Below are 11903 nucleotides of genomic sequence, written 5' to 3'. Positions count from 1 at the left end.
GATTAGACGGTCGAAAGTTGTAACTACGTCATTCATTTGTAACATGAAATTCATTTTCTTAGGAATGGAAATAGCAGAGGACCGACCGATAAGAGCATATAACACGATACATACTTGGTACACGGTGATATATCATTCATTGAAATACGATACGTTTAACACAATACACAATTTTTAATATTTTTTTGTTTACGGATCGAGTCTACCATTTTTTAACAGACTTATAAACATCCAAACAAAAGCATTGAAGTAGTAGATGAGTGCATCACAATTTTGAAAATTATAATTGGTTAAGGTAAAATTGAATGGACAATTGGTAATGGAATCATGAGAAGAAAAAAAATCAATCTTGAAAATAGTCAATTGGTAACCATGAAATCGAATGAATCCATCACAAAAAGTTAGAGAGAAAAGATAATAAAATGAAAGAGGAACGGAAGATAAAAATAAAGTTTGATTTATATACTAAAAAGTTAAACAACTATGAGATGGACCATGAGATCAATAGAACATATCGGCGGTGTATCAGAATAGAATATCAGTCTATCGAATACGTATCAGATATGATACGTAAGCCATTTTAGATCAAATTTATGCAAAACTTTTGTTTTTAATAGGAAACACTTAGACGTTATTAAAAGTATATTTAGCTAAAAAAATAAACATAAACATATAATTAACTTCATATATAATAAAAAAACCAACCATAGACATATTACAATTTTATATAAAAGTGCAGTACCTAACATACTTATTTTAGAACCATAACTAAGGACTTATTTTATACCTTGAGAGCTAAAACATAACAAACAAACACATTTATCCGGTGCTTAATTAGTAATTAATTAGCTAATTTTTTTAAGTGGAATAGTGAGAGGTTGGAATCCTTGTTTAAGAGCTGAATCCCAAACTTTGTCTATGTTATGCATTTTGTATCCACATTCATGTTCATTCCATCCTTCTAAAGAGTGTACTATTCCAGCAATGCGCCATGCACTCATTACCCTCCTTGGCAACCAATCCTGCAATTTATTATTTTTTCAAAATTTTATCGTCAACTAGTAAAGATCTCGTGCAAGAGTACGAATATAGATAAAAATAAAAAATGTTGAATTGTGAAAACAATTTATTATTATTTTATCTTTTGTTATAAAAATTATTTATATGATAAACACTTATGCTATAAGTGTTTAGGTGAAAATAAGATTAAAAAAAAAATTTACCTCACAAGAATGGACATTTTCAATAGAAGTTGGAGTTTGCATTGCTGGTGTGAAATGATATGAGCAGTCCTTACGATATTTCTTTGGTGGGAATTGTGAGTATGGAATAAATAATGCTCCTTTTGGTGCCTTCATTTGTTCTTCTTCAGTCAGTCCATCTCCCACTAACCAAATCTATGCACCAAACACATGAAATTAGGAAAACATGAACATTGATAATTATTTATTAACAAGTTTATTGTATAAAAAGAAACAAAAAATTAGAACATAGTGAAATACTCTTTCCATCCTAAAATTCAAGTAAAAATTGGTCAACAAAAATTGATATATCATATATATATATATATATATATATATATATATATATATGAGTCAGGATCCGTTGACACCAACTAGTTTGACACCAAATGTTACACCTCTCAATAACGTTTTAACCGATATAAATTTTATAAAATCAACCGTTGGATTGAAAGTTTACATCATATAGATCATTTGTGTAAAATTTCAGACAAATCCAAAATCATTCGATATGCTATTGAGACACATAAAGATTAACGGCATTTAAAAAAATACAAAAACCGTTAATTTTGATGTATCTCAATAACATATCAAATGATTTTGGATTTATTTGAAATTTTACACAAATGATCTATATGATGTAAACTTTCAATCCAACGGTGGATTTTATAAAATTTATATTGGTTAAAACGTTATTGAGAGGTGTAACATTTGGTGTCAAACTAGTTGGTGTCAACGGATCCTGACTCTATATATATATATATATATATATATATATATATATATATATATAAGGTGTAAGACATAGGTTGGATACATTAATTTATTATTATTTTTTTATGGAAGATACATTAACATTTTTGATCTATTTTTATTTATATTTTAGGAACGAAGGAGTATATGTAAAAAAGTAGTATCAAGAAAACCAATACTCTTATTGACAATTATTTACCAAATGTTTCATAGTGAAAAATTATTTATTGACAATTTTTTTAAAAAACTCGGTATTTCGTTTAAGGACCAACTTTACCAGTACCAGTGCAATAAATCAAAGGTTTGAAATTTTGATCAATTGTATTGATAGTAAAACTCTGCCTCACAAGAATTACTAGGAAACAAGTGGATTGAGATTTGAAGTTGTCAAATTCTAAAAAAATAATACTAGCATGTTTTTGCTATATTACCATCTGAGTGCAACTTTTTGTATGGACCAAATTTGTCTCAGAGCTATTGATCAATGACTTTTTGAGCTTCACATAATCATCATCATGCATTATAGCTACCTGCATTGTACATATAATTAAAACATGTGTATGTGATCAACTAAGAAGAAACAATGTTTAAAATAAACTCTTCTTCTTTGTATATATACATCTAACCCTAATTATAAGTCTCGTTCGAAAGAAAGGCGTCTTTAAATATTAGGCAAATGGAAAGCGAAGAAATGGTAATTCTAGGGATTTTTCCAGGAAAAAATAAAACCGTCTCCTATGTTACCCGTATTATGAGACACTTATTAATTTTTAAAAAATATCTTTAATTAATATTACAAGTTTGTCTTGAAACATGAAAACCTATTTCGGAGATCTCAATACACAAAGGGTAAATTTATACATAAAACATATGTACTACACACATTAATTACACTATAAATTTTCTTAATACTCTTATTTTCTTGTTTAGTTGCCCCTTTCATGTTATTTACATATAAAATATAACTAATAAATTATGTTATTTTTTAAAATTGTTTTCACTAAAATATAACGTTAACTATAATTAATGTTGCATTGAATTTAAAAACAAATAAAAATAAGAACAAATTTTTTTATAAAAGTGACGAATAAAAACGAATAGAGTCTATGTGAAAAATAATCAAAGTGCCTATAAAAAAGAACGAAGATAGAAATTATGAAAAAAAAAAAAAAAAATTACGAAAAAAAGTTGACCTGAACTCCTTGTTGGCACAATGTGAAGGCAATAGCATAAGCAACTTTGGTGAGTTTTCCTCTAAGTAATATTTGAGTTGTTCCTTTTGGAATGCTATTAAGAACAGCAGCAACAGCAAGGCTACTACCATCAACAACCTTAACATTAAGCTTTGGATGCCTACTAACATATAACCCTCCATACATGTTAAGCTCTTCTCCTTGATTCATTAGACCTAGACTCACCACTTTTATTCCCTTTTTGTCAGCATCAAGTATTGCTTGCTCAATCATTTTGTTTATAGGAACTTTTTGCCATTGCATTAGGTACTGAAAAAAAAATTACTCTTAGATGTTAATCATATCAAATAATATTCTTGTTAGCAAATTTTAATACATGAGAAAAAAAAATTAACCATTGATAAAAATAAAAGTAATTTTTGGTATAAGTGCGTCCGAGTTCATGAGGCTCCTATCATGAGATCGGGAAAAAGTAGATGCATGCAATCTTAATCCCGTAAGCGAGAGATTTTTGAAAGTGTGACCTCAAGTCAAAAGGTAGCAAACCAATCGTTGCGCCAAGGTTTACGCTCTTAATTACAAATAAAGATATTTCTAAAATAAAATAATAAATCAATATATGCAATCAAGCATAATCAATGTAAAACTTTTATACCGTCAAGAAATAATAACTAATAATATACACGACTTTTAAAATATTATTTTTAATAATATATACAACTATATAACTGATTGGCACCGTAAAATATTTTTACTTTGACGATACATAAAATTAAATTGTAAAACTATATAAGAAAGAAAGTCTTGATGATATTTATGTTTACCTGAAGAGTGTACTTAGGTATTGCCCAAGTTTGGAGGTTGAGTTTATTATCAAAACGATTTCTTTCCACAATGAATGTGCGACCATAGACCCATGTGAGCAACATGGACCAAGATGTGATAGGCCACATCAACCAAAGGTACCATTTTGATGTGTATGGCTTAGAAGCCAAGTAAGCAAAACCAAATCTAAGATGATAGATTGATTCAGGGGTTGTTAAATGTGTTAAATGGACCACATTTGGGGTCTCTTCTTTTCTCTTTAATGTTGATTCATGCAATTCATCTGATGCTTTGTCCATTGTCCCATAAATGTAGTCATAAAGTGGCATAAAAAGTGAGTAGTTTGTTCTAAATTGAGTATGGTGCAAAGAGTGATACCTGCAGTAATAATAATATTAACAAAGTGCACTTATTAATTAGTAGAAACTCAAAAGGGCCAAAAGATTTAGGCCCGAATTTTCGGGCCTACAAAAATTGAATTTGGATGCAAAATTAAATTATACAACGTATTGCATTCAAATTCAACAGCTATGTAATTTTTTACTTATAAAAAAAAAAAAAGAAACGGCTATGTAATTGTTGCATAGTTGAGGATGATTCAATACTCGATGCAATATTAAAATGTAAATATATTTTTACTACTAAATAGTTACTATTTAGATTATATTGTTAAGTTATAAATTTACATTTATTTTAATCAAGTAATAAATTTACATTGTTGTTATTTGATTTGAGAACCTTGTTGGTATGGTATTGGTAATAATGGAAATTGATTTTTAAGTTGTATTTAATTTATATCATGTAATATATCTCTAACTTTTTGTTACTTTATAAGATATTCAAAGAATATAAATATATAAAAAGAAGTGTCTCACCTCACCTTAAATAGAATGAGAATAAACACAATTTCTTTATTTTATTTTATTTTTTATTTTCTATTTTTGATGTGTGCATTTTTCATTCACTTATATTTTTTCTTAGTTTTAAAGAGTCTAACCAAAAAACTTGCATTGTCATTCTCTACTATAATGGTAGTTGGTGAAGAAAAACCATAACATAAAGACAATGTTTGTGACCCCATGCATTTCAACTAATATTAAAGCAACTGGCTTATACCCCAAGAAAATAGAAGTTGGTTGGCATTAGTAATGTTTAGAAATATTGTATTTACTCAACACCAAAAATCCATGGACAAATATCACATGCATGTGTTTGTGTCATATATTTTTCTTGCTTATATGAAAAACAATTTCTACTTTTGAAATTCCATGTTAATCCTTGAAATTTCAAGTTAAATGAACACAAGCTAAATATTTTTTATTTTTTTTACTATATGTATGTGTGTCTAGGAAAAGTTTTTAAAATGAGTTGGTTATCAAGACTCACAAAGATCGACGGCTAAGATTGTTTTACTTTATAAAATTGTATTATAAATATCAACCACTCGATCTCAAATCAACAGTCATGATCAATTATAACAGACATTTTATAATTGTAAATATACTTACGAGGGGGTGTACATGAGATACTTGAGAGGTGGGAAAATATCAAAGAGCCACTTAGGAACAATCTCAAAGTTGCAATGACCCAAATTATTCATAAAATCAATGTAAGTGACATATCCAACCATGGCCCCAATAGAAGCTCTATTTGTGAAGACAAGGGTCAACTTGGGTATTGCAAATAGAACAAAATATGATATGTGTTCTGCAAATGGATGGATGACAGCTGCAAATAAGACAATATTATGGTTATTAGATAATAATAAGTCAATTATAAATGCTCAACATTGATTTGCCAACTCATGATTATTTTACCAATTTATAAAAAAAAATGATTATTGTATCAAATCAACATAAATATTACACCTGGCTAATGTTGAAAAGATTTGCATTAAACATGGAAACATAAAAGAACAAAAGTTTAAGTCAAAAAAAGAACAAAAGTTAATCATATATAGTCCCTCAACTTTATGATTTAAATGTATGATGTCATCTTTGTCTCTAAATACAAATTCTCTCAATCCCACAATGAGTGAGTCAGTTGACTGCGTCACGAATGTCAATGCATAACTTTGACGATTAATATTTTTAATTGTATAATAGTAAAATTTATCAAAATATGATATTTTGAAAATACACATCGAGATGAATCCAACATCTTATATGCTAATATTTGTTTTTATTTATTATTAGAAAAATAGAGTCAAGGTATGATATGTGAATATTGTATATAGTCAAAATGGCTCACTCATTTTGGGACGGAGGGAGTATAAGCTTTCTTAAAAAAAATAGATCTATCAATGTTAGTTTCATTTTAAATTATTATTTTTTTAAAAATATATTTAATTAATACAACTAATGTGTTTTGAAATATGAGAAATTCACACTTTTACTTATCCATGTAAAAGATGATTTTAGAAAGTCTTAAACAACACCCCTATAGTTTGTTATTATGTATTTTTTTTAAATTTTGTTAAGTAGTTTAATTATTAGAATTTTATCTTTAAAGTGAATAAGTAGAGTGTTGGATCACAGTTGTGAGAGATCGAACCGCAACCCTCCCTACCAAGTTCAACGTCAATTTAATTCATTTTCTTATTAAAAGTTTTAAGTCCATCACAACATAATACAAGGCCTAAATGTAAGGCCCAAAATAAAACATACTAAAGCCCTATTTTCTTAAAGTGGGCCTTTCAAAGGTGGCCTATACAGCCTCTATGATACAAAAAAATTTGAGAGCTTCATACTATTTAAGTAGTAAATTGAGTTTGTGTTTGCTAATTAAGTAGCGGATATGTAAAATCTTGAAAATTTCATCTTGTGGGTATTTTTTCTCTTAAATTTCTCATTTTTATAATGTTCATTACTTAAATAGCGAACTTGTAAAATCCTAAAAATTTCATGTCAGGGGTTTTTTTCCCTATCAAATTCTCATTTTAACTTTTAGAATTAAGAGATAAATCTAACTCAACCCTACAATATCGACATGTAAGGTGATACTTGTGTCTTACTTATAAACTCATGTTCAGGCCAACTCACACCCGATATGAGACTTCTTAGCACACCCCCCTCACGCCCAGCACTATTAGGTTTGATGCGTAAATATAAATGGTAGGTGGTCCCATAGCGGGTGGCCAAATAAATATTGAAGAGGTTTTGATATCATCTTTAAATTAGGAGTTGAGTCTAACTCAAGCCTACAAAACTGTCTTGTAAGATGAAGACGAAAATTGTCTCTTACTTATAACCTTATACTCAAATCAACTTACATCCGATGTAAAATTTCTTAACCAATACTAGTAGTATAATTTAAATTTTTGTTTTTTTAAGGGTATAATGTTTGGGTAATATTATTATTTGAGAATAGGGTAGTACTGTATAAAGTTAGACACAGGGGCGTCTCCGAGTTTTAGGAGGCTCTGTGCAAAATATAAAAGTGGCCCCTTAATAAAAAAAAATTAAAAAATTATCGATTTAAATTGCATATAATATAAAAAAAAATTCTTGTAAACATATAAATTATCAATATTAAATCTTACATTAAATTAAATGGAACAGGAAATACAAAATAATTATCTTTGAATATAACGTCAAAAAGGAACATCATAATCTAAGATTAAATTTTATGCAAAGATTAAAATGGACTAGAACTATATTTACGAGTATAGATAACTAATATATTGATACTCATGATATTTATGAACATTAACAATATATAACTATTATTTTAGGGCCTAAAATTTAATCTATTAATATATATCTGATATTTTATAGGTATAAATAATATATAATTAATATTATAGGACCTCAAAATTTTGAGTTGATGCCCTCAAAATTTTGAAGCCCTATGCCATCGCACACCTCACACATGCATGCGAGCCGCCTCTGGTTAGACAACATACAATGTGTGTAATTATGAAGTGAGCCCAAAATAACTAAAAATCTGTTTGATGTAAGTTACTAATTAATATTCAATTATCAATATTTTTGAGCAAGTTTGAACCAATTAATTAATTTCCACCTCCCATAATAATGACAATATCAAGTACACAATTAAAGATCCATTGCATCATTGCAGTACTACTCTATTATCAATTGTACGATTTTACCACTGTATGAAAAGTAGTTTCCCTTAACATTAGGGGTCAATTTAATGCAAAAATACCAAAGTGGTTACCATACTTTAATGAAAAAATATTACTCACAAGTGATTGGTTCAGTGACAATGGAAGAATGGTGATGTGAATGGTATCTTGAATAGAGAAAATGATGATGAAGTGCTCTATGTAACCAATAATATAGAAACTCCACTGGTCCCAAATGAAGTAATGTGGTAATTATAGCTCCATCAGTTCTCCATAGTGGAAGACGTGATGCCCCTTGCAAGGTATAGCATGCCAAATAATATAGTAACCCATTGAACAATATTTGGTCATCCCTATATAAAAATCAATAAATAAAAAGTTCATAAGGTAACATATTTTTGTATTCAAATAAACATATATACATAGATTAAAATGGTTAACAAATTTCAGTCAATGATAAATAATCATAGACCACATTATATTTATTTTTTGACTTACTATGAGTTATCAAACTCTTATTGTTCTACGAATAAATATTAGTAGTATTAATTTTTTTTGACTAAATATTATTACTTTTCTTTTTTAACTAATTGGCTAAATATTACTAGTATTACTATTGTTGTTTCATTTGTTCAAATATTTCAGATTTTTCCACATGCACATGTTACCAAGAAATGGAACATCAATTAGGGTACTCTCTTTGTTGAAAAAAGCTTGGTTATATACAATTATTAGTTGGCAATTTTGTGTGTCTAAAATGAACATGTTAATTGAACCTAATTGATTTGGATCCTAACGTGCTAAACTAACTCTTCAAAGAAATCTCTTTATTTAAGATGATCCTAACTCAACTTGGCACAACAATGGCAAGAAGGGACAAAAACCAAATGTTTGATATTTGACAGAAACATATAACAAACTTTTTCTACTTTTTTTAGTGGTTCTTTTAAATTCTATTTGAGAGTATCGATCACTAAATTTAGAATATCTCTTTTAATCGGAACTTAAACTTGTCCATTTGTTTACATGTGTTATAGTCTGTTGGTCTAACAGATTACTTATGATATATTTTATATTCTATTATACTTTTGTCATTTTTATATAATATTATCTTGTGACTTGTCATTCGAAAAAATAATGAAATTTAAATTTTGATTTATCATATTGTGTAAGTATAGCATCTTCCATTAGACTTAAAACTCGATCCGTCGATATATATATTTTTATGAAATTGTTTTGGTTTGTTATACTTGATTATTGTAAGGAAATAGTTTATAATAATTTTTATAATGAGACTAAAAAAGAAAATACTAATGAGTATTCTAAGGATAATTCGGGATATTAGTTGCTTCTATACGTATGCTATGTGAATGAGGGTCTGAATCAGTTGATCACTTATTTGATTCTTGTAACCAAATAGTCTCACCAATTTGATATGAGGTTTTTTGGTGGTTGGGTGCGGAGTTAATGCATCCTCGTGGTGTTTTATGGTTTTTTTAGGCTTTCTTGGGCATTGGTAGAAAAGATAGGTCAGGTGACTCTTAATTTGATATATTATTGTGTGAACTATTTGGAAATCTCAAAATCACATATTCTTTTCTGAAGGACCTTTTATGTCGAACGTTTGATCGATTGGGTGAAACTTTTATTTTGGAAGTGGTAACTAGATAAAAACCATGACACCCCTTATTCTTTTTACGCGTTGAGTATCCACACTGCTTTATGCTGGAACCAGTAAAGCCAGTTGGGTATCATATTGAGCTATGGTAGGTAGATGCTGATGCATATGATATGGAGAATGAATGATGCAAATATAAATTTAAGAAATTAATTACATACCAATCTTTTTCTCTATCAACTTGATCAAATTCAATTCCTTTGTCAAGAATTCTATTATTCCCTTTAGAAGTTCGATAACGAGAGAGACTGATCCATAATTGATTATGAATAACACGCCATAACAAAAATGGAAATATAAGAAAAGTTGATACATCCCTTTCACTCTTATCCTTCACCAACAATGAATATGTGCTATGAATGATCCATGGAGCTAGCACTACATACTGCAAAACTAAATAAGGAGTATTAATTGCTTACACCAAAAACAAATATATTTTGAGTGATGTTTTGATTTTTTATTATTAATGAAGTGATCAAAATTATTAAAAGAAGACAAAATATATCTATTAAATAAGTGCATATCTTTAGCTTTCTTATTCTACCAGCTTTTGATAAATAAACTAACTCATTTGTTATAGTTAAATATATTTTATTAGGATAGCTAATTAACTACACAATATACTAATTAACCTATGCATGCAATTGTTTAACAGATGTTTTTTTGTTGCAGTGCACATCTATAGTCATTCAAGTATATATTCACTCAAATTTTTATTCTTTGACAAAATATATCCACTCAAGTTGAAATTACAATATTGCATTTTAAATTAAATTATACACTGTATAATGGCGATCTTGTCATTTTATGTCATTCCCTCTTCCACCTTTATCATTTCTTTATCAATTTCTCCTTTTTTATTAATGAAATGACAAAATTGTCCTTTAGTGTTATATTTTTGTCTCAAAAATTGTGTCAAAATAATATTTCTCTATTTTTAATTCGATGAAGAAAAAAAAAAGAACACGTTCATGCTCTAGTTTTATTTATTTATTTATTTTTAAGAAAAAAAGTGCATATCTATAATTATGCATGGGGAACGGATCCTCTCGCGTGTAGTTTTCATGAAAGGGAGTAAAGTTTTCATATTCACCGTTCAATATTATTTTAATAGCATTACTACTTTGCAACAAAAAAGATTATGTGGCTGAGTGCTGAAATTTAACTGAAGCTACTGTACACAGAAGAGGTTCTTTGACAAGCTAACACCTTTGTAACTAGAATTTCTTTTTTTAAAAGTGAATAAATAAATATTTCAAAGTTTGAAAATCTCAATTTCTACGTATTACATAAAAATGGAGCTATGCTTATGGAACATATAAACCTTAGCAAACATGACTTTCTCATCTTATTGAATTATTCATATTATTATTTTTGTAAAAAAATAAAAAAAAATTCGGTTCAAGCTCTAGTTTCACTTTTTTATATAAATAAATAAATAAAAATATAATGTGGCAAGTTAGTATACCATATTCATGCAATGACTAGTGTAAAGGTGGGTGTAGGGTTCAGTGAGAGAGAATTTCACACCAAAAAAGGAAAGGAAAACCAGCTAAAGAGAGAGAATATTTTACTAAATAAGGAAAGAAGAGAGAGAGAGAGAGAGAGTAACCTTAAAGCTTCCAAGAGGCTTCCATGGCCAATCAGTGAGGATTCCAGGTCTTGAAGCCATATCTAGATGTTTTGTTTGTGTGTGTGTTTTGGAGTGCATACATACAAAATAAACGTGAGTATTTATAGACAATACTCTAACCTTTTGAAACAATTCATATCACTTTGAATTCCCAACAATAATCAAGCTAACATCAATCACATTCACATGGGCAAATAGCCACGTAATATTCCTTTCTCTTTTTTAATAATTAATTTTTTTTTACTTTACTATATTATTAGTTTCACAACATAACCAAATTTAGATTTCATAATTATTTATCGGGGATATCGCTATCATGTGTTATAAGGACATATCGTATGTTATTAAGAATTAAAAAGTAAATTGTTAATTAGTCTAGTGGTGATTAGTGTTTTACTTAATAGGGAAAATTACAGTTCGATCCTTTCTATCTTCTACAACTGCGATCAAGAGGAGATTTGAACTACTTAATGTCAAAATTGACTCCCGAATT

The 11903-nt window shown here is 28.4% G+C and overlaps 1 protein-coding gene across 1 annotated transcript; it reads right to left on the bottom strand.

Annotated features, from left to right (window-relative positions):
- Positions 1-659: 659 nt before the first annotated feature.
- LOC123885084 (very-long-chain aldehyde decarbonylase CER1-like) lies at positions 660-11555 on the bottom strand. Its single transcript, XM_045934307.1, has 9 exons — positions 11390-11555; positions 9939-10162; positions 8220-8452; positions 5521-5740; positions 4012-4390; positions 3188-3496; positions 2426-2524; positions 1224-1397; positions 660-1022 (listed from the first exon to the last, which is right to left on the bottom strand). The coding sequence occupies exons 1-9, from the start codon at positions 11486-11488 to the stop codon at positions 846-848; spliced, it is 1914 nt and encodes a 637-aa protein (XP_045790263.1). The 5' UTR covers positions 11489-11555; the 3' UTR covers positions 660-845.
- Positions 11556-11903: the final 348 nt, after the last annotated feature.

Source organism: Trifolium pratense, linkage group LG5, assembly GCF_020283565.1.
Source record: "Trifolium pratense cultivar HEN17-A07 linkage group LG5, ARS_RC_1.1, whole genome shotgun sequence".
Taxonomy (NCBI): Eukaryota; Viridiplantae; Streptophyta; class Magnoliopsida; order Fabales; family Fabaceae; genus Trifolium; species Trifolium pratense.
The sequence above is the reverse complement of the archived record's forward strand: the minus strand, read 5'-3'. Positions and strand labels throughout refer to the sequence as shown.

Bases quoted from the DNA above. Each gene is read 5' to 3' on its own strand.
- LOC123885084 (XM_045934307.1), bottom strand. From the start codon at position 11,488: ATGCACTCCAAAACACACACACAAACAAAACATCTAGATATGGCTTCA. The intron at 8,453-9,938 runs GTATGTAATTAA...ATTTTTATATAG, and splicing joins GTTGATAGAGAAAAAGATTG to GGATGACCAAATATTGTTCA. The intron at 1,398-2,425 runs GTAATATAGCAA...TTTGGTGCATAG, and splicing joins CAAAAAGTTGCACTCAGATG to ATTTGGTTAGTGGGAGATGG.